We start from the raw sequence: 26,563 nt of genomic DNA on the forward strand, positions 1-26,563 counted from the left end.
AAGCACCTGAATCACCAGTATGTCCACATTTCTACTAGCTGCTGTCTTTTAAAGACCACCGTAGATGCTCAGGCAGAATTCTGAATCAAGTGCCATTGTATTTGGAGCAAGGATTACAGTGTGTTTGTGTCTAATGTGAGATCTCATGCACATATTCCTCTCTTCCCCAAATACATTTTTAACATGTCTTGCTTGAAGAGTGGCCCTTGGTATTGATTTTCCTTCCTGGATTTGTGTGTGTGTGTGTGTGTGTGTGTATGCACACGTGCATACGTATATGTGTATTATGGTGTGTGTTGTGATCATCTTAGCTGAATATATGTAATAAATACAATTTTGAAGACTGCAGCTTTCTTTTCTCTTGATCCTTTTGAGTTCTGCTAGATTGGACTCCTCTCATTTACCACTCTTGGGTGCAGTAGTAGTACTTCCTGGTGAATTTCTGGTGAGTGTGCAGAGTGTGAATTTATGCAGAATGTGACTAAAGCTCATTTGCATTTATTCACATGTCACTTACAGTCACAGTCTGCTGTGCCCTCAATGCCCTCTCAGTCCTAAGTACTGCGATTCAGTCAAGGAAATTCTAGGATATTCCTGGGATAGCACTGAGAACTGTGACCAATTTTCCATCACCATTGCGCCAAATGGGAACATACACAGATATGAAGAGGATAAAGAAAAGGGGTCTTTGGGATTTCCCTGGCGGTCCAGTGGTTGGTACTTTGTGCTTCCATTGCAGGGACCAGGGGTTCAATCCCTGGTGGGGAAACTAAGATCCCACATGCTGCATGGTACAACCAAAAAAGGGGGGACAGTTGTTTTCGCTCCTTTTTTTCTTGTCCTTTTGCAACTACTCATGTAGGAATAGAGGATAAAAGTCTTTTACTTTGTTCACCTTTGGAAGAGGTTAAATGAATGATTAAAACAAATAATTTACATGTTGCTTTACAAGAGACTTCAAATTGAAAAGTTTGGAAAGATCCCTGGGGGAAGAGTCAGATTCATTGGGTTCTTGTCTTAGAGGCAGAAGGTTATAACAGGAAAATAAATTTTTAGAATCAGATTTGGTTCAAATCCAAGCTCTGCCACCTGCTAGCTTGTGTGAACTTGGGGAAACCATTTAGGCCTCCCAAGCCTCAGTTGTTCATCTGTAAAGTGGGCATAACTGCTTTGAGGGTTAAATGAGACAATGACTATAAATTGTTTAGTATTCTGCCTGGCACATTAGCAGTACTCAATAAAGGGTTGTAGTTTAGTCACTCAGTCATGTCCGACTCTTTGTGACCCCATGGACTGTAGCCTGCCAGGCTACTCTATCCATGGGATTCTCCAGGCAAGAATCCTGGGGTGGTTTGTCATTTCCTTCTCTTGCGGATCTTCCTGACCCAGGGATTGAAACCGGCTCTCCTGCCTTGGCAGAGACGGGTTCTTTACCACTAGCGCCACCTGAAAATTCCAATAATGGTAGATGTTACTATTGAGTTGGCATAAAAGTTTTAGGTTTTCTTAAGATGGTACTGAAAAAAAAAAAAGAGAAAAAAAAAGAAAAAAAAAAAGATGGTACTGAAAAACTCAAATGATCTTCTTGGCCAACCCAATATTTGAGTCATCCTAGTTTATAGCTGGTTAAGCTACATGACTATAGATTTCTTCTTATCATCACTGTGACTAATGTTCTCTCTTTTTAAAACAACTTTTAAAAACCCAAATTTATTAGGGTTTAGTTTGTAACACTGTAAAATTCACCAACTGAATTAAATGATTTTTAGAAAATTTACCAAGTGGTGAAACCATCATCATAATCTAATTTTATCCCATTTTCATCATCTCCAAAAGAAACACTGTACCAATTAGCAGTCACTGCCCACTTACTGTATTCTCTTCAGCCCTAGATGACTACTTATCTGCCTATGTCTCTACAGATCTGCTGAGACTGGATATTTTATAGAAATTGAAATCATATTCTATGTGGTTTTTGTGACTGGCTTGTTTTCACTTAGAAAATGTTTTCAAGGTTTATATGGACAGAGAAGCCTGGTGGGCTCTAGTCCATGGAATTGCAAAGAGTTGGACAGGACTGAGCGACTAACACTTAACTAACTTATACCATGTATCAATACTTCACTTCTTTTTAAAAAGTTTTTACTTTTTTGAATGCACTGGGTGACATGTGGGATCTAATTCCTTGACCAGGGATTGAACCCAAGCCCTCTGCCTTGAAAGCACAGAATCTTAACCACTAGACTGTTAGGGAAGCCTCCATTCCTTTTTTTAAAGGAATAATATTGTATCATAAGTATAGAGCACATTTTGTATATCTATTGTAATATTCTTATCTGTAAAATGAGACTAGTAACACCTGCCTTCTGTATCTATTAGAGTGATTGTGAGGATAAAATTAGATAATAGATATGGAAACACATTGACAAGGTAAAGCTGCAGCTCCAAGGGACTATTATGGTTCATGATATAATAATAATAATGCTAGTGAGAGGTTGGAATAGCTAGTGGCTTCCAAACCTGCCTGCTTTTCAGAATCTTTTAGGGCTTTAGAAAAATATCAGTTCCTGGGCCACACCCAGGAATTGACTCAGAATCCCCAGCATGTGTTTTTACAGATTTCCCCAAGTGAACCTCACAAGCAGTTAAACTTGGGAAAGTATTAGAGTAAATAATCTTGATGGTCTCCTTTAGCTACCTACATTAGTGGGTATTCCTGGGAATACAGAAATCTTTTTGTTTTTTGACTTGTTTATCTTAGAGAAATAATGAAGCATAGAACATACTATGTTTCCAAATGGCCACATTATGAAATAGTTAGCCTAAATAAAATAAAATTGAAACCAATTGGTTAATAATCACTATGGCCTTGTGGCACTCCTTTGTCTAATGCCTCTCTAGTCTTACTGTCTGCCGCTAGATACTGAAAGTAGTAAGGGGACTGTTTTGGACCAAAGTCAGGTTATTGATGTCAGTTTTCCCACAGTTCCTTGGTTACATGAAAGGTTTCGTGAAGCCATACAGAATGTGGCCATATATGTATGAGCTGCATTACCAGTGGATCAACGAATGAAATCCAAGAGTGGCATTTTTGTTGTTTAGTCTTTCATTAGAGAATTGTTCTTCCCTTATGTACTGTCTAATTCCTTCCCTACTTTCTTGTATGTAAGTACCCAGATCAATCTTCATGGTATCATCTTGAGCATTATTATGCAGATCTTGGGACAAAATATTTAAATTGGTACAGCCTTGTTGAAAGATCTGTATGGTGACACTGGCTATGATCCACTTTCTTTGCCATAGCTCATTTGTTCCAATGAAATGAAACCACTTTCTCACTAGTTTATCTTCTAACTACTAAAGCAAGCACATTGCCAAAGAGGAGGATTTTAAGATACCTGGGAGAGTGATACATCACTAATAGATCTGATAATATGATAAAGTGCCATTTAATATTTTCCTTCTGGAGGGAGGAAGCCCAGAAAAAGAGGAGAAAGTCCAGACAGATGTGCTTTTTGCACTGAGAAACTATAAACATGTTCAATGCTTTTGGAAATGGAGTCCTCCTGAAAGTGAAGAGAGGTAGACATTAGATCATCTTGAGGCCACAGCTTGTTCCCTTCCTGCCCTTTCAGCTTTGCTTCCATGACTTCATTTCCTTACCCCCTCGCCCTGAAGCAGATTGTCGATTCCAGCAAATTGTCACCTTGCTTGGCTCTGAAGCCAGCTTTCCTTTTCGACTTCCAGCGGGTGGGAAATGGCTCCTGGAAGCTGTGACAGGAGTAGGACTCAGCTGTGTAAAGGTGCAACATCCCCCACCCCCCCCCCCGCCTCCCACCGCCCCCCACCCCGGCTCCAAGTGCCTGGCAGCTGGACCTGCAAGAAGCATCGAGCTCTGGCAGCACACACTGCAGATGCTCACAAAATCAGAACAAGGAAACTTTGATCAAGAGAAGCAGCTCATTTGTTATCTTTCTGGAAGAGGAGAGTCCTTAGTGGTGGGCACCTATTTCTTTAACAGGCCATTACCATAACAACTCTGTCTCCCAAAGCCTGTTTGGGATGGAGAAGAGAAGAAAATTCCTTCTTATAGACCTTTAGGGCTGGAAGGAACTGAAATGTCACCTAGCACAATACCTTCCATTATAGACAGAAAAGCTGCAACTGAGATATTAAATGATTTGCCCGAGGTCAACCCAACTTGTTGGGTTGGGTAGGATTTGAATCTAGGTCTGTCTGACTTCCCCTCCACCATCACGAACATCTTGCCCTCTGTTGGGGGATGCAGATAATGGGTGCAGGTATGCATTATGGGGTCAGGGGTCCTATGGAAAATCTGTACCTTCCCCTGAATTTTACTGTGAACCTAAAACTGCTCTAGAAAAAGATAACCTTTAAAAATATTCTGCCCTCAGTGTGCGCCAGCAGTGGCAGCAAGTGGATTTGCTTGGTGTTAGCCATAAAGTTACCACATTTGGCATTGAAGCACTCGAAGGCCTTCTCTCAAGCCTCAGGAAATATTATCTTTGAAGCATGAGTCCCATGCAGTGCTCATATTCTATATGGATTATGGCACAGTTCCAAGATGGCTGCCCTTGCTGCTGCTTCTTTTCTTTCCTTCAGCTTCTACTCCTCCTCTTTTCATCTCCTTTCTCTAAACTCTTTCTTCCTCCTTTCCCTCTTTGCTCTTCTAGTTCTCTCTTTATTCCTTCAGATAGTGATGGCCGGCATTTATCAAGTGCTTACTAGGTACCAGGCTGTGGGCTCAGCTTGAGCCCCAGAGCAACCTTCAGAAGTAGATATTGTTATCATCATCCCTACTTCACGGACAAATAACTGAAGTGAAGGGGAGTTAGGTAATTTGCCCAAGGGTGCACAACAAGAAAATATTGGGGAACCCCATTCTGACTGACATCACATCAGCTGCTCTTTTTCCATTACTTCATATTGGGGCCAAAAGGAAAGAGAGTAGAGAGACTAAAATGTACTGTTGGAAAGTGTTCAACATAGATTTGGCTGAGAGCTGGGCCCTCGGAAAAGTTCTTGGGTGCCATATGATACTGTAGCTGTCTGCGATCGTGTTCATTTTCATCTGGGGTGGTTAATCATACTCATAGTTCAGAGGCTTAAGAGGTTTAAGAGATGGAAGCAAAAAAAAGTCTAGAGTCCTAATAGGGCTACACAGCTGACTCTCCAGAGGAGACTGTAGATGAGTGAAATCATAAATATATAGCCTCATACATTTGCACACCACCAGTTGTCTGACAGAGTTTTAAAGTACATGACAAATTATGGAAAACATCTGACTCAAAGGCAGTGACCTCGTGGAAGGTGCCGTGCATCTGGGAGAGTGGTAAGGCAAGAGGCCATTTCTAGCATGTGGGGAATAATGGCTATAAATATATGGAGGAATTGAAAGGGTCCCTTCATCCTTTAAGTCAAAAACTAAAGACCAAACCCTCTAATCACTTCGGTTGGATTGAATTGGCCAGTGGGAGCCAGAGAAATTAGGGTTTCTTTCGGCTGAGGTCTTTGACTTCCCCCGTCCTAGCTGTGCATGCAGGCACGGAGTGTAGGAGGGGGCCTGTGCTCACCTACAAACCCAGGTCTTGGTCTCTTTGTCAAGACGGAACACTAGCAACTCCTGGGACTCAGAACAGGGTTAGAAGCTTACCTTCCCCTTCCACACTCACATCTAAATGTCCTCAAAGGTGCCCTAGAGAATCTAACTGAATCTTCTCTCAGCACTAACTGAGAAATTTATTAATTAACATGACTTAAAGTCTTTGGTGCTACAGCACAACAATCAATATTTGCACCAGGAGTGAATTATCAGCCTAGCTGAATGTCTGCTCGGTTCTCCTGCTGAGACCAAAGGAAGAAGAGCCATCAGATTATAATTGTGTTTAATGCTTTCTTTGCACCAGCTTGGGTTTATTTATTTATTTATTAAACATTTTTACTGATGAGTTAAACCTGATTAAATCACACTGATTTTCTGCAGCTCGACCTCTGGATGAACTTCCGTATACCTTGAGACTAATGTGTTTTACCTGACAAATTCAACCTTTTCCAATAGTCTCTCCCTCTCCAAGCTGAGCCTACCTCTTTTCTTCATTTCTCCAGCTTCTAGGTCCAGGTGTCTAATCCCTTCCTCTTGCCTCTGGCCTCTGCCTTTCTTCTGCTGAATTAGTCATTTCCCCTGTGCATGCATGCTCAGTCGCTTCAGTCGTGTCTGAGTCTTTGCAACCCCATGGACCATAGCCTGCCAGGTTCCTCTGTCCATGGGATTCTCCAGGCAAGACTACTGGAGTAGGTTGTCAAATCTTTCTCCAGGAGATCTTCCTGACTCATTGATCGAACCCACATCTCCTGCATTGCAGGCGATTTTTACCACTTAGCCACTGGGGAAGCCCAGTCATTTCCTCTAGCCCATGGTAAATGGGAAAAGTGCGCTAGATCCCTCCGATCCATAATCAGGCTGTATAATGTATTTTCACATCTCCACCTCATTACTTGTGGCAGCCAAGGGTGAGCACTGGTGAAGACGGCCCTGAACACATAGAGCTAGTGTGTAGCATTCGGTAAGATGGAAAGATGGGGAGGGGGTAGTGAAAATGGGAAAGCGTTTCTCAAGCAAGAACTAGACTGCACACACAAGAAATAGTGTGAAACGTTTGTGTGTGTGTGTGTCCAGGTTATTATTTAGATAGTTTTTCTACCTGTCTGTGGGGATGATCAGTAGAAGACACAGTTATACACATACATGCACCACACACACACACATGCACACATTTCACATTTTAGTATTCTGCTGCTTAACCATGTACTCTGTCCAAAGTACAGTCTGCCTTCTTGGCCAGTTTGCACTGTATGCCCAATATGAAAGGTTACTGTGGTCACTTTAACTTGGAATAAATTAATTAATTTTGAAAGTTCTCCCCAATTCATAATATAACAAAGGCATGGGGCTGTGAGTCCAGAAATAGAATGGGAACATTAAGAAATAGAGACATGTTAATGGAAACTTACAATACCATATGTAAAATAGATAGCCAGTGGGAATTTTCTATATGACTCAGGGAACTCAAACAGGGGCTCTGTAACAACCTGTAAGGGTGGGATGGGGAGAAAGACGGGAGGGAGGTTGTGGAGGGAGGGGACACATGTATACCCATGGCTGATTCATGTTGATGTTTGGCAGAAGCAAACAAAATTCTGTAAAGCAATTATCCTATCATATGTGAAACGAATCGTCAGTCCAGGTTTGATGCATGAGGCAGGGTGCTTGGGGCTGGTGCACTGGGATGACCCTGAGGGATGGGATGGGGAGGGAGGTGGGAGGGCAGTTCAGGATGGGGAACACATGTGCACCCGTGGTGGATTCATGTTAATGTATGGCAAAACCAATACAATAAAGTAGTTAGCCTCCAATTAAAATAAATAAATTTATATTTTAAAAAAAGATTAAATAAAAAAATAAACAGAGCCATGTTAAAAAACACTTCAGTAATGCTCCTAGACATTAACACATATCCTAGAAGTTAATAGACATTTCAATTCCAGTAAAACAATGTCAAGCTTGAGAACCCCACTTGGTAGATTATATTTAGATATATTCATTGTCCTTGGGACCCTTAGCTTTATAGGATTTTTCACTAAGTATGCCATTATAATGAAGACTATTTTGCTGATTACTTGCCCTTGAATTTGAATGACCAAACTGTTAGAGAGCCTAATTAGGAATGGCACATGAGGTTTGTTATTATCATCATTTCTCCAAAAGTCCTACTCCAAGGTCAGCGTCTATTAGTCTTGTTAGAATAGTCCATATACCTGCTATTAATCACCATGTATTTCTTCCCTTAGGGGAAAGCTATGTTTGCTCCTCAGACAACTTCTTTAAGAAGGTGGAGTACACCAAGAATGTCAATCCTAACTGGTCTGTCAATGTGAAGACATCTGCCAATATGAAAGCCCCTCAGTCCCTGGCCAGCAGCAACAGTGCCCAGGCCAGAGAGAACAAGGACTTTGTGCGCCCCAAGCTGGTGACCATCATCCGCAGTGGGGTGAAGCCTCGGAAGGCTGTGCGTGTGCTTCTGAACAAGAAGACAGCCCACTCTTTTGAGCAAGTCCTCACTGATATCACTGAAGCCATCAAACTGGAGACCGGGGTTGTCAAGAAACTCTACACTCTGGATGGAAAGCAGGTAGGCACTTTTTTTTTTTTCCCCCAAATTACTCTTCATTTGTTCTGAATCCTTAGTTGACTATCTTAAACCTCAAACATCATTTTTTGTTGGAAGACCCTTCCTCCACCTCTCATTATCCCTACCTGATATGTTATGTCTCATTTGGAAGAAATGTCCATTCAGCAGACAATGCAATGGAACAGGGATCTGAAGCTTTGGAATGCAATCTGCTTCTGACTTACCAAGTAGAATGGTCACTTATTAGCTTCCTTATCTGCTAAGAAAAGATGTGTTGAAACCTAGGTACTGCATACTCTTTTGAATATGAATTTAGCTATTACATGAGGCAACCTTGATTGTTCAATGTATATGACTGGAAATGAGATTTGTGCACTCATTCCCTGTCTGATACTCTTAAATTGGTACTCAACATCCATTCTGATGAAAAGAAGTTGAAGTGGCCACCGTATTCTATGGAAGGAGTCATATATGGGGGAAGCACTGAAGTCCCTGGTTTGTTGTCTTTGCCTCACACAAGACTACATTTTTTCCCTCTCTTTTCCATGTGACATAGCTGTCTTAATTTGGCTCCACTGATGGTTTCTGTGAGAAAGGGACTATTTCAGGATCCTAAAATTAGCCCAAGAAAGATGCTGACATCTGTTCCTCTCCAAATCAGGTTCTGCATGTCACTGGTTATGGTACTAAAGTACCACCTATATTAATATCTGGGAAAGAATGCAGCCAGGCGTCTCCATCTGACAGATGCACCATTCTCTTGAGCATGGGGAGCTGTAAATATATGACAAAAAATGTTCCAAGGAAAGTGGAACAGTGGCTGATTCCTTTGCCTCTAAAGAGGATCCTGGTCCATCATCAGACAAGACAAGTGTGGATTATTATCAGTCCATACTTTCCACCTCTTAAAATACCTTTTGTATTTGAACTATATAGATTCTAAAAAAAAATTGATTCACTATATCAGAATTATGAGTATTCAAATGCAGAGCTATGTCTCCTTCCATCATTTCTATTATATACTGTGCACTACAAGATTTTTAGTTGCTGGGAAAACGCAAATTCATGTGCATGGTGATTTGGATAAATGTGTGCCTTCTATCTGTTCCCAACCATTTTGTGATCTGAGAGAAACCTGAAGGTATTGGTTGTATGTGATTTGTGTTGGTTGTACCAAAGCAATGGGTTTGTCTGCAGTGTGAAAAGTTCTAACTCCTAAGTATCTGTCCAAAGAGTATCTGTTTTTTGAGGACCAAGTATATATTGAACAGGAGCTATCCAGGAATAGAAATACTCATCAGAAACCTCACCTCAGAGAAGTACGGCCTAGGAATTTTATGATCAGTGAATCTTAGAGTTGAGGGTGACCTTAGAAGCCATGATATTTAATCTCCCTCCCATGGCAAGGATATAATCTACAACCATTTCAATTTCATAAAAGCCTATTTCACTGTTGAACAGCTGGAGTTTTTAGAAGGATTTTTCTAACATTAGGCATAATTCCGTTTCCCTGTACCTTTAGCCTCTTGAAGAAGTACAGGACAAATACAAACCAGGAATATCAGACTGGGATTTAGAAGGCATAGTTTCTAATCTGGATATTGCCACTTACTCTGTGACCTTGGGCTCATCAGGTAACTATTCTGAGGCTCACGCTTCTCTGCACAAAGGGGCTAATCACATCTGCCCTTTCCATGCTCACAGGATTCTCATGAAGATCAAATGAAATCATGGATATGAAAGCAGTCTGGAAATCAAAACACACGATATAAATGTGTGTGCATACAATTCATCATGAAGTGAGATAAAATATGTAAATTGTCAGACAATTTAAATATGTGTTAATAAATGTTATGTCTCTTTCCTCAACTTTACCTTTCTATCATTCTTACCACAAATTTCCAGCATTTTATGGGATGTGCCTTCTGTTGGCTATGCATTCCTTGCCATTCTGGGATTGTTCCTAATAATAATAATAATAATAATAATAATAATAATAAAGGACACCTCCACCTCCTAGGTAAGCAAGCTCCAGTCCAGTGATGGTGGATTTTCATCCAACTCCTTTCAAGCATGGGTTCCCATTTATTTGGGGAACACTTTACAAAATGTCAAAGTATGATATGGTGCGTATACAGACACATCAGGGAGGAGTGTGCAAGGGAGCAGAACAATGCCTTGGCAGACATCAGTGACTCTGCACTTACTGTTCATTCTCTTTAAATTGTCTCCCTGTCCCTACTCTGACCCCTGGGGGTCATCTTTTAAGGTCTGGTCCCAATCTAATAATATTTCTGTAAACTTCTCTCCATCATGCAAAGTTACAGTAATTTTAATCTTTATTTTAAATGCTCGCCTCCTGATACACAGTGGATGCTCTATAAATGTTTGTTGATTGAATGGGTTGTTTGTACACAGTCTTTCAGTTGTGTCTGACTCTGCAACCCCATAGACTGTAGCCCACTAAGCCCCTCTGTCCATGGAATTTCCCAGGCAAGAATACTAGGGTGGGTTGCCATTTCCTTTTCCAGGGGATCTTCCCAGCCCAGGGATCAAACCCACATCTCTTGGGTCTCCTGCATTGGCAGGTGGGTTCTTTACCACTAGCACCAGACTACACTTAGGTCTATCAGAAGACATAGCCGGCTTCCAAAGGGGTTCATATTCCACCTGGGAAGCTCCTATTACTTACTTAGAAGTCACTGAGGGCAGATTTTTAAAGAAGTTTTTTCCCACAGTATATTCTGAGGACTGAACCCATTTCCCCACTCCCAGAAGCTCTTCATGAAAGGGTTTTGTGGTCAAATAAGATTGTGAAATGCTGTACCTTATGTAACTTTCTTAGAGACTCACATTGCCCACTGGTACTCTAAATGTTCTGAGAAGTCCTGCAGAAAGGAAATCCATTTAATTTAGACTCAGTATTTCCCAATCTGAAGCTTCCCTCATAGCTCAGTCAGGAAGGAATCCACCTGCAATGCAGGAGATGTGGGTTGGGAAGATCCCCTGAAGAAGGAAATGGCAACCCACTCCGGTGTTCTTGCCTGGAGAAGCCCATGGACAGAGGAGCCCGGCAGCCTACAGTCCATGGAGCGGCAAGAGTTGGACATAACTTAGCGATGGAACCACCACATTTCTCAATCTTATTTAACCACAAACATAGTTCATGGAATACACAGATACACACACACATGCACACACACACACACAAGACAGAGAGAGAGAGCACTATGAAATACTGTTTATAGAATATGCTGAATGATTAGGAACTAACTGCTCTTACCTCACTGGTAAGATTGTCATACATAGGGTAACCCATAAATCAAACATTGTTATATGGTTACAGCAAGGACATTAAATAAGAGAATTTAGGGGTATGGGACAAAACCTACTAATTAAAAAATAGGGACTGAGTATACTGAAAGTGGGAGCCAAATTCAAAATTTTGGAGCCCAGCCCATTTCCCAATTCTAGTGATGACAGCCCTCATGTTAACACCTGTCAGTCACTTTGATTACTACTAGGTATTGTTACTACTTGAGAATATGACCTTCCTCTGTGCATGCTGAAGGCACACATGTTGCAATGACTTGGACTTGCTTGGCTGAGCCTGTCTTTGGCTAAAAGTGGCACCAGGCAGAAATGATGAAGTATGGTCCAGGCTATTTGTTATGGAACGTTTTTATCATGAAGTCAGGACCATCACTTGATTTCAGTCTTGCTTTAACTGGATCCCAAATGGACCAAATCAAGTCGTTTTCTGCCCCTTTGTTTAAATAATCACCAGTTAAAACAGCCCAGTTGATTATACCTGATTTATTGTTGCTTCTGTTCTCATGTGTACCATTTGACTGACTGGCTCTAATGATTGACAAGCAATCTGGATATGGCTCTCATCTCTTTCTCTCTGTTTTTATTTTGTTTGGACGTGCTTTTGGAGCCTTTGATCTTTTTAGGGCTTATGTTTTGCTGATGTAGAAGACCAGTTTCCTTTGAGATATTTGTGGTCTGTGTAGACAGCGAAGCTGAAGTGAAAAAAGTCCAGGTGTTAGTCGCTTAGTTGTGTCTGATTCTTTGTGAACCATGGACTGTAGCCTGCTAGGCTTCTCTGTTCATGGAATTCTCCAGGCAAGAATACTGGAGTGGATAACCATTTCCTTCTCCAGGGGATCTTCTTGACTCAGGGATCGAACCCAGGCCTCCAGCATTGCAGGCAGTTTCTTTACCACTTGAACCACCAGGGAAGCTCAGATGGGGAAGCTAACCATCACTAATAGAATGAGGTCCCAATTTATTCCTCACTTCAATAAGAAATTGATAATGGAATAAGGAGTAGTTCGTAGGGCCCTGGCTACTCCCAGGGGCTATAATGGATTTCTAGGCAGCCAGGGCTTCCCTGGTGGCTCAGACAGTAAAGGATCCACCTGAAATGCAGCACACCTGGGTTTGGTCCCTCTGTTGGGAAGACCCCATGGAGAAGGGAATGTCTACCCACTCCAGTATTCTGGCCTAGAGAATTCCATGGACTGAGGAGCCTGGCAGGTTATAGTTCATGGGGTCACAAAGAGTTGGACACGACTGAGCAATTTTCACTTCACTTTACTTCAGGGAAAACATGATGAAGGGATAGATGGTGATACATATTAGTTCACTCTTAGGTGAGCTCGTTCTTTTGATTCCTGGAGTGGTTGCAGTGTGTTGACAAAATTCAGTTCAGTTCAGTTTAGTCACTCAGTTGTGTCCGACTCTTTGCGACCCCACGAACCACAGCTCACCAGGCCTCCCTGTCCATCACCAACTCCCGGAGTCCACCCAAACCCATGTCCATCGAGTTGGTGATGGCATCCAACCATCTCATCCTCTGTTGTCCCCTTCTCCTCCTCCCCTCAATCTTTCCCAGCATCAGGGTCTTTTCAAATGAGTCAGCTCTTCACATCAGGTGGCCAAAGTATTGGAGTTTCAGCTTCAACATCAGTCCTTCCAAAGAACACCCAAGACTAATCTCCTTTAGGATGGACTGGTTGGATCTCCTTGCAGTCCAAGGGACTCTCAAGAGTCTTCTCCAACACCACAGTTCAAAAGCATCAATTCTTCTGCATTCAGCTTTATTTATAGTCCAACTCTCACATCAATACATGACCACAGGAAAAACCATAGCCTTGACTAGACAGACCTTTGTTGGCAAAGTAATGTCTCTGCTTTTTAATATGCTGTCTAGGTTGGTCATAACTTCCCTTTCAAGGAGTAAGTGTCTTTTAATTTCATGGCTGCAGTCACCATCTGCAGTGATTTTGGAGCCCCCAAAATTAAAGTCTGACATTGTTTCCACTGTTTCCCCATCTAATTCCTGTGAAGTGATGGGACCAGATGCCATGATCTTTGTTTTCTGAATGTTGAGCTTTAAGCCAATTTTTTTGACTCTTCTCTTTCACTTTCATCAAGAGGCTTTTTAGTTCTTCTTCACTTTCTGCCATAGAGGTGGTGCCATCTGCGTATCTGAGGTTATTGATATATCTCCCAGCAATCGTAATTCCAGCTTGTGCTTCTTCCAGCCCAGCGTTTCTCATGATGTACTCTGCATATAAGTTAAATAAGCAGAGTGACAATGTACAGCCTTGACGTACTCCTTTTCCTATTTGGAACCAGTCTGTTGTTCCATGTCCAGTTCTAACTGTTGCTTCCTGACCTGCACACAGATTTCTCAAGAGGCAGGTCAGGTGGTCTGGTATTCCCATCTCTTTCAGAATTTTCCACAGTTTATTGTGATTCACACAGTCAAAGGCTTTGGCATGGTCAATAAAGCAGAAATAGATGTTTTTCTGGAACTCCCTTGCTTTTTCAATGATCCAGCAGATGTTGGCAATTTGATCTCTGGTTCCTCTGCCTTTTCTAAAACCAGCTTGAACATCTGGAAGTTCACGGTTCACATATTAAATTATCCAGCTATTAATCTCTATAATCAAGCCACATGCTGACCCTTTATGGTTAAATGTCATTGACACACAAAAACTAGAACCCAAATTTCTGGTTCATTTGGTAGTAGTGGCTCAGTAGATACATGGTCTACCCTTGAAGTCATTTCCATTAAGCACAGGGCATGGTGATTCTGTTAGAGATTCAGAGCTTTAATAACAGACTTTTAGCTGCAGCTGTTTCTCACACCATCCATTTTCATGTTATACTTACTGGGATCTCTAGTCTCAGTTTAGTCCACGTCCAGGTTCTATACAGTCACAGATTCCCTATGGCCTCAACATGCCTGCCTAAGGGATAAGTACGGCCTTTAGTATTTGTGTTAGCTCTGTTAGGCCAACTTTTAAAATTAGATGAATTTATTTTCTGTTTCTGTCTATATCTTTCTAGTACCAACTACTTGAACCAGGAATTTTAGGTCTCAGAATAACAGAAAATAGTTTTAAATGATTCCCAGATTACCCAGAGCTTTGGAAGTTAGAACAGGAATTTTAAGAAATGTTTTGAATAATGAGATGGTAGAATAGGAAAATGAGAGCACAAAGGGTATTTGAACTGCTGTTAAGTATTCCAGGAAAGACTTTCTCCTTCCATCTTGCTATGCTAAATAACTGGGTGCTGGAAGCACAAAGGTAATTGCAGGCAACACAGGAAGACTAGTTGGACTTAACCTTGGAAATGTTGAGTGCATTTCCCAAGGTGGATATATCTTTATTTTGCTTGTGTAGGCGTTTCTTCTCCATCTCCCCCCCTCTCCCCCACATCTCAGCCCCCTCCAGCCACATCTGGTCTTAGTTATACTCCTTGGCCTTCAGGTCTCACATAGCCAACCTCTCTCCCCTCCTAGCGCTATGTCCTGTCAGTCAACGTTGGGCTCAATAGAAAAGGCCACATGGACATAAATTATGCCCTCAATGGGAGGTCATTTATCATTGACCTTCACTGAACAAAACCAGGCTGGAAAGGTAATGTTTGTATTACCAAAAGTTCCCTCTCCTCAACCTTCTACAAATTGGATTCCTGGAGACAGGTTTTGAGAGGATTGGCTTGAGCATGAAATAGAAAAGAGCAGAGAAGTGGAGCCAGGCTGGGCCCTTTGAAAAGAGATAGTTTGCAAACGACTTTGCCATATGTAGTATAGACTTCAAGCTGTCTCATACAAAGATAGATTTTGTACTTTTAAAGCAGGCTTAAGGGGATTCCTTGGCGGTCCAGTGGTTAGGACTTGGCACTTTCACTGCTGGGGCCTGGGTTCAATCCCTGGCCAAGGGACTAAGATCCCACAAACCACGTGGTATAGCCCCCTTTCCTCTCAAAAAATAGGTCTTATGATGGAAGTGGCCCAACATCAAATATACTGATCTTCTGGAAAGAAAGGACCAAGTATAGTCTGGTGATTGGTTATTTCTTCAGCAATTTATCATCTTCAGTTCAGTTCAGTCACTCAGTCGTGTCTGACTCTTTGCGACCCCATGGACTGCAGCATGCCAGGACTCCCTGTCCATCACCAACTCCTGGAGATTACTCAAACTCATGTCCATTGAGTCGGTGATGCCATCCAACCATGTCATCCTCTGCCATCCCCTTCTCCTCTCGCCTTCAATCTTTCCCAGCATCAGGGTCTTTTCAAATGAGTCAGCTCTTCACATCAGGTGGCCAAAGTATTGGAGTTTCCGCTTCAGCATCAGTCCTACCTATGAACATTCAGGACTGATTTCCTTTAGGATGGACTGGTTGGATCTCCTTGCAATCCAAGGGATTCTCAAGAGTCTTCTCCAACACCACACTTCAAAAGCATTAATTCTTCGGTGCTCAGCTATCTTTATGGTCCAGTTCTCACATCCATACATGACCACTGGAAAAACCATAGCCTTGACTAGACAGACCTTTGCTGGCAAAGTAATGTCTCTGCTTTATAATATGCTGTCTAGGTTGGTCATAACTTTCCTTCCAAGGAGTAAGTGTCTTTTAATTACATGGCTGCAGTCACCATCTGCAGTGATTTTGGAGCCCCAAAAAATAAAATCTGCCACTTTTTTCACTGTTTCTCCATCTATTTGCCATGAAATGATGGGACAGGATGCCATGACCTTAGTTTTCTGAATGTTGAGCTTTAAGCCAACATTTTCACTCTCCTCTTTCACTTTTATCAAGAGGCTCTTTAGTTCTTCACTTTTTGCCATAAGGGTGGTGTCATCTGCATATCTGAGGTTATTGATATTTCTCCCGGCAATCTTGATTTCAGCTTGTGCTTCTTCCAGCCCAGCGTTTCTCATGATGTACTCTGCATATAAGTTATATAAGCAGGGTGACAGTATACACCCTTGACATACTCCTTTTCCTATTTGGAAACAGTCTGTTGTTCCATGTCCAGTTCTAACTGTTGCTTCCTGACCTGCATACAGATTTCTTAAGAGGCCAGTCAGGTGGTCTGGTATTCCCATCTCTTTCAGAATTTTCCACAGTTTATTGTGATCCACACAGTCAAAGGCTTTGGCATAGTCAATAAAGCAGAAATAGATGTTTTTCTGGAACTCTCTTGCTTTTTCCATGATCCAACGGATGTTGGCAATTTGATCTCTGGTTCCTCTGCTTTTCTAAAACCAGCTTGAACATCTGGAAGTTCATGGTTCATGTATTGTTGAAGCCTGGCTTGGAGAATTTTGAGCATTACTTTACTAGCATGTGAGATGAGTGCAATTGTGTGTAGTTTGAGCATTCTTCGGCATTGCCTTTCTTTGGGATTGCAATGAAAACTGACTTTCTGTAGTCCTGTGGCCACTGGTGAGTTTTCCAAATTTGCTGGCATATTGAGTGTAGCACTTTCACAGCATCATCTTTTAGGATTTGAAGTAGCTCAACTGGAATTCCATCACCTCCACTAGCTTTGTTCGTAGTGATGCTTCCTAAGGACCACTTGATTTCACATTCCACGATGATTGGCTCTAGGTGAGTGAGCACACCATTGTGATTATCTGGGTCGTGAAGATCTTTTTTTGTATAGTTCTTCTGTGTATTCTTGCCACCTCTTCTTAATATCTTCAGCTTCTGTTAAGTCCATACCATTTCTGTCCTTTATTGAGCCCATCTTTGCATGAAATATTTCCTTGGTATCTCTAATTTTCTTGAAGAGATCTCTAGTCTTTCCCATTCTGTTTTTTCCTTTATTTCTTTGCACTGATCACTGAGGAAGGCTTTCTTATCTCTCCTTTCTATTTTTCGGAACTCTGCATTCAAATGGGTATATCTTTCCTTTTCTCCTTTGCTTTTTGCTTCTCTTCTTTTCACAGCTATTTGTAAGGCCTCCTCAGACATCCATTTTGCCTTTTTGCATTTCTTTTTCTTGGGCATGATGTTGCTCCCTATCTCCTGTACAGTGTCACGCACCTCCGTCCATAGTTCATCAGGTACTCTATCAGATCTAATTTATTATCTTAGAGTTTTATTGTTGATGAAATGCTGAAGGCTCTGAGCAGTGATGGAGCTGGGGCTTGGTCATTTCAATCAAAACTTTGACACAGTATTCCAGTCTCTCACACTGACTAGTCTATCAATATCCAACATTCAGCAGATGGAAAGAGCCTGAAAGTGGGATTCAAAGACCTGAATTCTAGTCTTCACTCTATTTTCCACTAGTTATATGTTTTGGGAGTCAATCAAATCTCTTTTCTGGACCTCAGTTTTTGAGATAAGTACATGACCTACAAGAGTATTTCTAGCTCCATGTTAACAGAGTAGTCTTCTTACAGTGTTGCTTCTGTTTAGGTATTTTTCACCAAGCTGCTATTCTTCTCAAAGCCCTTCACCTCTCTATGCTCCTAGTCTCTCCAAACTGATGTAGTAATCACCTTGGTGGATATGTTATTTTCTAGGATGGTTCCTAAAGGGATTTACACAGTTCTTATATTCAGATCTTTCAATGTCTGTGATGACATAACCAGAGAATACTTTCAAATGTAATTTTGATTTGACTTCCTTTTCTTAACAATGTGGATGACATGAGAAGCAGAGGGTGGAGGAATCACGAAACAAAATGAGATAAAAGCCAGCTTGCCAATTGTTCCAAGCATTTGACAGTGCCATTCTTAAGGTGTCTTCAGCATAGTGGTGCTATTTTCAGTACAGAAAAGGAATATTGCCAATGCGAGAGGCTAGCATCAGAGCTATTTCTTAAGTAATCAGAAGAATCATTAAGTGGGAGTTTATTAGGGAGTTGATTCCATGAACAACCTTTGAAGTAACTGGCTTCTTGTTTTTAGTTCTTTATTTTCATCTTTTCCATTATTGCCATTCCCTCAAAGTGAAGGACAATTGATTGTCTCCAAATGCAGTTTTAAAAATAGCTTTATTGAGATATAAACCCTTGTGTGTGCTTAGTCGCTCAGCTGTGTCTGACTCTTTGCAACCCCATGGCCTATAGCCTGCCAGGCTCCTCTGTCTATGGGATTCTCCAGTCAAGAATACTGGAGCGGGTTGCCATGCCCTCCTCTAGGGGATCTTCCCAACCCAGAAATCGAACCCAGGTCTCCTGCATATAAACCTCATACCATACAACTCACCCAATTCAAGTGCACAGTCCAGTAGCTTTTAGTTTATTCAGACAGTTGTGCATCTGTCACCAGGATCAGTTTTAGACAATTTTTATCATCATGAAAACAAACTCTACACCCTTTAAACATCATGGTGCAATCCCCCAACCACCCCTTTCTCCAGGCAATCACTTATCTACTTTCTGTCTCTACAGATTTGCTCATTCTGGACTTTTAATATGAATGAAATCATCCCACATGTGATCTGTTGTGGCTGGCTTCTTTACTTAGCATGTTTCCAAAGTTCATCATGTTGTAGCATCACACTATTTCATTCCTCTTTATGGCTGAATAATATTATATTATTATAAGAGGATATACTACATTTTATTTATTTATTATTGAATGGAAATTTGAGTTGTTTCAACCTTGTGTTATTATGAATAAAGCTGCTATGAACATTCATGCTCAGATTTTTATGTGGACTTATGTCTTTATTTATCTTGGATAAACACCTAGAAATTGTATTGATGGGTTGCATAGTATGTATATGTTTAAAATTTTAAGAAACCACCAGAATATTTTCTAAAATGGCTGTACCATTTTACATCCCTACTAGCAATGTATGAGGATTCTTCCCATCTTGCCAACACTTGTTATTGTCTATCTTTTAATGAGTCATTCTAGTGGATATAAAATGGTATCTCATTGTGTTTTTTTTTTAATTTTCTTATCCCTAATAACTAATGGTATCAAATATATTTTCTCATGCTTATTGGACATTTGTGTATCTTCTTTGTTAAAATGTCTATTTAGATCTTTGCCATTTAACAATTAAATTATTTCCTTATTATTGAGTTATAAGAATTTTTTATATATTCTAGATATGTCTTATATCACATGTATAATTGCCAAATATTTTTCTCCCAGTCTGTAGTATGTGTTTCCATCTTTTTAATGGCTGTCTTGATTTTTCAAGAATGAATTGTTTTATTTTGCTGAAATCCAGTTTATTAATTTTTGTGTATCATGTGAGTTAAGGGTCAAAATTTTTTTCCTTCCTTCTTTTCTTCATTCCTCCCTCCCTCTCCCTCTTTCTTTCTGGTCTTTCTTTTTTTGCAAATGTATATCCAACATTTCCAGCACCATTTGTTGAAAAGATAAGACAGATTTTTTTTTAATGTGAGTTTAATCCAAGAGTTAGAAATAGCAGTGACCCATATATCTGGCAAGTACCTTGACTTCAAGTTAGCAGCCAAATTCTGTGAAGTTTTCTCTTCCAAGAACTTTGGATGTGAACTAACAGCACAGAAGTTTCTCTTGTATAGATGTTCTGGAACAGTAACTCAATCCAAAGCTATAACAGTGAGGTTGGCTAAGCCTCATTAAGTAGGAAAAACATAAGAGGGCTCAAGAGAACTTAAAAGGACCTATTGTTCCTTGGCAGTGCCCCCCATGCTCTAGACTCTTGGTCTCAACCCACACCCATCCAAACTTGCTTATCCCCCGTCGTATCCCTTCAGGGTGGTGTTACACAGGATTGGGCCTGCGGAGTAGGGAGATGTCAAGAATTTCTTGGATTACTTTTTTGGGGAAAAGCTTAATTAAGATATAATTCACATACCATATATTTCACCCATTCAAAATATACAGTTCAATGATTTTTTAGTGTATTCATAGACATGTTGCAGGCACTACCATAGTCAATTTTTAAATATTTCATAACCTCAAAAAGAAATTGTGTTAACTTTTAGCTACCTCTCCTCTACCTCCTATTTCTCCTAGCCCTAAGCAATCATTAATCTACTTTCTGTGTCTATAGATTTGCATTCTCTGGACATTTTATGCAGATGAATCATGTAGTCTTTTGTGACTGGTTCTGTTCACTTAACATAATGTTTTAGGCTCATCTATGTTCTAGTATATGTTTGGATTTCATTTCTTTGTATGGATGAATCATATTCCATTATATAATTATACCACATTTTATGTACCCATTCATTGGTTGATGGACATTTGACTTGTTTTGTTTCCATCTTTTGACTATTATTACTAATGTTGCTATGAGCTTATGTGTGCAAGTTTTTGAGTGGCCATATATTTTTATTTCTCTTGAAGATATACCTAGTAATAGAATTCTTGGGTGCTGGGGTTTTTCCTCTTGCCTAACCACCAAATTCATGTTCCTAAAGCATGTACCCAAAAGAGTACTCCAAGCAAACAAATTGACAGTCTTTTTTTTTTTCTATATAGAGATTTGGCCCAGATTTCTTGCCTAAGGGAACACTAGAAGGAAATATGAGGGTCCCTTTAACAAATTTCCTTAAAGCTAGAGCAAATGCAAAGAAGTCATTTCCCTCTTCTTTTTATCTTAGTCCCACCCTGCCCTTTCTAACTCTCAAGCATCAAAGAATCTTTCTAAACAGAAGGAACTTCTACTACAAAGAATTACAGGTTCTTCCCTAACCACTGTAGCTTCTTTTAAAAAGTATACCAAAAGGAATCTCCAGAACCCCAATCCATCTATTTTTCCTAGATTTAAAATTCTTTTATTTTGATATCACAGAGTCTACCCTCTCCAGGTCTTGTGATATTAGCTCTTAAGGGGGAAAAAAAGAAGTTTGGGTGTAGAGAGCCACCGCAATCCTGTATACATTATTAGCTCAGTGGTCTTTATCTGACGCAGTTTTGCCCCTAAGGGAGCATTTGGCGTTATCTAGAGTTTCCTTTTGAATTGTGGTGTTGGAGAAGACTTGAGAGTCCCTTGGACTGCAAGGAGATCCAAACAGTCCATCCTAAAGGAGATCAGTCCTGGGATTTCTTTGGAAGGAATGATACTAAAGCTGAAACTCCAGTACTTTGGCCACCTCATGTGAAGAGTTGACTCACTGGAAAAGACTCTGATGCTGGGAGGGATTGGGGGCAAGAGGAGAAGGGGACGACAGAGGATGAGATGGCTGGATGGCATCACCGACTCGATGGATGTGAGTTTGAGTGAACTCCGGGAGATGGTGATGGACAGGGAGGCCTGGCGTGCTGCAATTCATGGGGTCGCAAAGAGTCGGACACGACTGAGCGACTGAACTGAACTGAACTGAGGGCTTCCTTTGTGGCTCAAATGGTAAAGAATCTGCCTGCAATGCAGGAGACGCAGGAGATGTGAGTTTGATCCCTGGTTTGGGAAGATCCCCTGGAGGAGGAAATGGCAACCTACTCCAGTATTCTTGCCTGGAGAATCCCATGGATAGAGGAGCCTGGCTGGCTACAGTCCATGGGTCACAAAGAGTCAGACATAACTGAGCAACTAGCACTTTCATTTTCACTTTCAGAGACATTGTTGGTTGTCACAAATGAGGGTGAGATGTTACTGAAATCTAGCTGGAAGAGGCCAGGGATGCTGCTTAATATCCTACCATGCACAGAACAACTCCCTGCAGCAGAGAATTATCTGACCCAAAATGGCAGGAGGGCTATGACTGATAAACTGTGTTACAGGAAATAGTGCAAGGCAAACATGGCAGAAGATGAATCTGAGAAGAAGTCAAGGGAAAGATTCAGAAATAACCTTGTAAAAACTACCTTATGGAGCTTGGATATTATCCTGTAGAGAAAGAAACCACTAAAGGATTTTAAGCAAAGGGACAATGTGATCAGATTTGCAATTTGGGTTAGTCACACTGTTGTTCTGGATTTGAGGAAGACAAAACCAGAAGGGAGACCAAGTAGAAGATTGTGTGGTAGAATAGGAAAGAAAATAGAAGGATCTAAGCCCAGGGAGTGGTATTGGACATTGTTGTTATTTAGTCGCTAAGTTGTGTCTGACTTTTGCGACCCTATGGACTGTAGCCCACAGGCTCCTCTGTCAGTAGGATTTCCCAAGCAGGAATACTGAAGTGGATTCCCATTTCCTCCTCCAGGGGATCTTCCCAACCCAGGAATCAAACCCACATCTCCTACGTCTCCTGCACTGTCAGGCACATTCTCTACTGAGTCACCTAAATTACTACAAATGTAGCAGTTTAGAGCACCAGCCACTTATTATTTCACAGTTCTATAGATCAGAGCTAAAGCAGCCTTGACTGAGTTCCCTGTTTAGGATCATGCAAAACTAAAGTCACAGTGTCATATGGGCAAGGCTCTTACTGGGAGGCTCTGAGTATGAATCTGTGCTTCCTTAGTGGTTCAGCTATAAATAATCTGCCTGCACTGCAGGAACCACAGGAGACATAGGTTCAATCCCTGGGTCAGGAAGATCCCCTGGAGAAGGAAATGACAACCCGCTCCAGTATTCTTGCCTGGAGAAGCCCATGGACAGAGGAGCCTGGTGGACTACAGTCCATGGAGTCACAAAGAGTCGGACATGACTGAAGTGATTCAGCACACACGAGGATGAACCTAGGTCCAAGCTCATCCAGATTTTTGGCAGAATTCAGTTCCTTGAAACTGTAGGTCTGAGGTCCTCACTTCCTTGCTGATTGTCAGCTGGGAGCCGTTTTCAGCTTCTGGAGGCTACCAACATCCTTCTCACATGGCTCTTTCCATCTTCAAGCCAACACAGTTACATAAAATCCTTTTCAGGCTTAGAATCTCTCTAATTTCCCCTTCTGCCAGCAGTCAGAGTAAACTCTTGCTTTTGAAAGGCTCACGTGATTAGATTGTTGCTACCTGTGTAATCTCCCCCTTGATGAACCCAAAGTCAACTGATTATTAACCCTAATTATATCTGAAAAGTCCCTTTGTGCCATACAACATAACATAATCATAAAAATAACATATCATGTTCCCATGTTCTTGCCATATTCAAGGGGAGGAGATTATACAAGGGCAAGGATCATTCTTATAATTTTGCCTGTCATAGGTGAGGAAGGAGGAGGATTCAGGTGACTCTGAGGTTTATGGGTAGATTGTAGAGCCATTCACTAGGCTAGGGAAATCCAGGGCAAGAAACAGAGTTTAGATGTACTGAATTTGGGATGCCTTGCTACATCTGAGTGGAATCTCCAGAATATAGTGATATATATGGGTCTGGCATCTAGAGAGAGGCCTGGGCTGGAGATGTGTAGATTTGGGAATAATCTGCAAACAACGGTGGTTAAAATAATGCAAGTAGAGAAGTTGTTCCAGGAAAAGACTATGGGGGGATATTTGCATTAAGGGGATGAGTAGGAGGAGGAGCCCAGGAATTGATAAAGAGGTCTGTGGGTAACTAGATGATGTGTCCAGAGAGGCTAAGAGAATAGTTTTGAGATAGGACTGTGCAAGTGTGTCAAATATGACAGAAAATGTCTATTTCAAATGGCAATTTAGGTTATTAAACCAGTCAAATTCAGGTCATTCGAACAGTCATTATGGCTGATTATAGGAGGCAAAATTTTCCAATCGATCAGAGGAAAGAGTCTGGCTCAGGAAGGTCCTCAGAGGCATGTAGGCAGATGGAGTCATGAGTGGGTCAGGCTATGGGATTTGATGCTTTTTGGCAGTTCCCATGCTCCAGATCTATCATAACTTGCTTGTCCAACGTTTCATTTTCCCAGGGCTTTCCTCTCTGTCAGCTCCTGTGTTATATGTCATTACCAAAATGCCCTTCTGGTATAACTTATGTCATGCGTGCATTTTAATATGCAGAGCTAGCCATTTATCTATTGTGCCCTGTCCTGCCTTATAACTTTAAGCTATGTATGGCACCCCACTCCAGTAGGTTTTGCCTGGAAAATCCCATGGACGAAGGAGCCTGGTAGGCTGCAGTCCATGGGGTCACTAAGAGTCAGGCACGACTGAGCGACTTCCCTTTCACTTTTCACTTTCATGCATTGGAGAAGGAAATGGCAACCCACTCCAGTGTTCTTGCCTGGAGAATCCCAGGGATGGGAGAGCCTGATGGGTTGCCGTCTATGGGGTCGCACAGAGTCGGACACGACTGAAGCGACTTAGCAGTAGCAGCAGCAGATAAGTTAGACTTTTTTCAGAGCCTCCATCTCAGCTAACAGATTCAGTTGGTAAGGAAGTCATTCCTTACTATAATGTTATCTCCTATCAGTTTAGAGAGCATTTCCAAAATTGTGTTATATGTAATACTAAGACAAGGAGGCCTGGCGTGCTGTGATTCATGGGCTCGCAAAGAGTCGGACACGACTGAGCGACTGAACTGGACTGAGTCTGATCAGAAGTTCTTTGATCAAATAAGTTTAGTAACATTGTACAGTATATTCCCCTCTTGAAAAAAGGCTCCAATAAGCCCTCTATAGAGAAACCTGCTTGATTTTGTTTAGACCAGTGTTCCCCAAACTTGTTTGAACACCAAACGTATTATTAAAAAAGAAAATAAAAAACTATGACCATATGGTAGAATGCACTTTGGGAATCAATGGCCTCTGCCTTGGGTATTTATTGGCATTTTAATTAGAGAAGCTTAAAAAGAAAAAAAAAAAACCCTTCAAGGCCCAAAGGAGTAATTAAATGGAGAGAAAACAGGCACCATTACATTTTGACAGGGGTGGTAAACTGGAGCATGGGAGCCTTTGTAGATAGAGTATCAACAATCACCACGAAGGCAACACCTTTTTACCCATGTTCAGTGTAGGGCTTGAGCACACTTCTCTCTGATATAGACTTGAGAGGGAAAAGAAGAAATTGACCAAAAGGGAGATTTGTCTAGATGTTTCAAGAGTCCCCCAGAGTTGTAAGTGATTAGGAGAATCCTTTTGGTCATAGGAATTCAAGTTCGGCTTCGCTAACAAGAGTGATAAAGAGTCAGCAACGTCAATTCCATTGCCAGGTTTAGAACCTTCACAGTAGATTTAGTCCTGAATAAAGCAGTACTCCTTCCACTAGCCCGTGCTGCAGAGTAAGGAATCAGAGACAGGTTCACTGATGAGACTTAACTGCCATAAGTGGTGCTTGCCATTTATGTAGGCTGCATACTTCCTATTGCACCAAGTCTGGGCTTCTCCAACTGGCAACAATTTGGCAGACCCTAGAGGTCTGAACAGCTCGCTCAGCATGATAATATCCCTTAAAAGAGGTTTGGGGGCAGAGACCAGTACCTCCTGAAGTCTCTTTATGTCTGCCTATGCATGGCTGTGCCCTGTTTCTTTTAAGTACGGGCTGTCTCATCTGATGAAGTCGTATATAAATATTTATATGTCAGGACATTTCTGGTCTTACTCACCAGAGACATTACAGCCTTGATAAAAAGCTTCCCTCTGGCAGTCTTTGCCTCCACAGTTTATTTAATATGGCAGTTGATAGGTGAACTTCCTCTTGCTGTTTGCAAAGAGGATGGGGCCTTGCCTTGCTTGAAGTTTCAAGTGTTTGGCTTGTGGCCTGCTGGGAATTGATGTTTGTGCTTTCCCAGGGACTCCTCTGATTAAGAGAAGTGTGGGTTCTCCAGTGGGCCATCCTACCTTTTAGGTTTCAGATCTCCAGTACTAGTTGGTAAACTTACAGATGCATGATGACTGGGTGGCCCTAGGCAACTTTTGTCTTGCTAGACCCCTTTCTCCACTTAAAAAATAATTGCCACTACATTGGTATGACTATATTAATATTATATATTTCAATATTTTGTATAATCTAATATTTTTCTGATTTTAAAAGAAACTAAATAATGCTCGTGCATGTGTGCTAAGTCACTTCAGTTGTGTCTGGCTCTTTGTGAGCCCTATGGACTATAGCCTGCCAGACTTCTCTGTCCGTGGGATTCTCCAAGCAAGAATACTGGAGTGGGTAGCCATTTTTTCCTCCAGGAGATCTTTCTGACCCAGGGATCAAACCCACAACTCCTGCGGCTTCTGCATTGCAGACAGATTCCTTTATCAGAGAGCCACCAGAGAGACAGGGGTTCATAAACAT

The 26,563-nt window shown here is 41.4% G+C and overlaps 1 protein-coding gene across 6 annotated transcripts in view; it reads left to right on the forward strand.

Annotated features, from left to right (window-relative positions):
• Positions 1-26,563, forward strand: part of DCX (doublecortin) — a 391,029-nt gene that overhangs the window by 278,534 nt on the left and 85,932 nt on the right. For all 6 annotated transcript variants that reach the window (XM_070290894.1, XM_070290896.1, XM_070290895.1 and 3 more), the window contains one exon: positions 7,870-8,210. In XM_070290894.1, coding sequence (XP_070146995.1) covers positions 7,870-8,210 — 341 coding nt within the window. The remainder of the gene's footprint in view (positions 1-7,869; positions 8,211-26,563) is intronic.

Source organism: Ovis canadensis, chromosome X (assembly GCF_042477335.2).
Source record: "Ovis canadensis isolate MfBH-ARS-UI-01 breed Bighorn chromosome X, ARS-UI_OviCan_v2, whole genome shotgun sequence".
Lineage (NCBI taxonomy): Eukaryota > Metazoa > Chordata > Mammalia > Artiodactyla > Bovidae > Ovis > Ovis canadensis.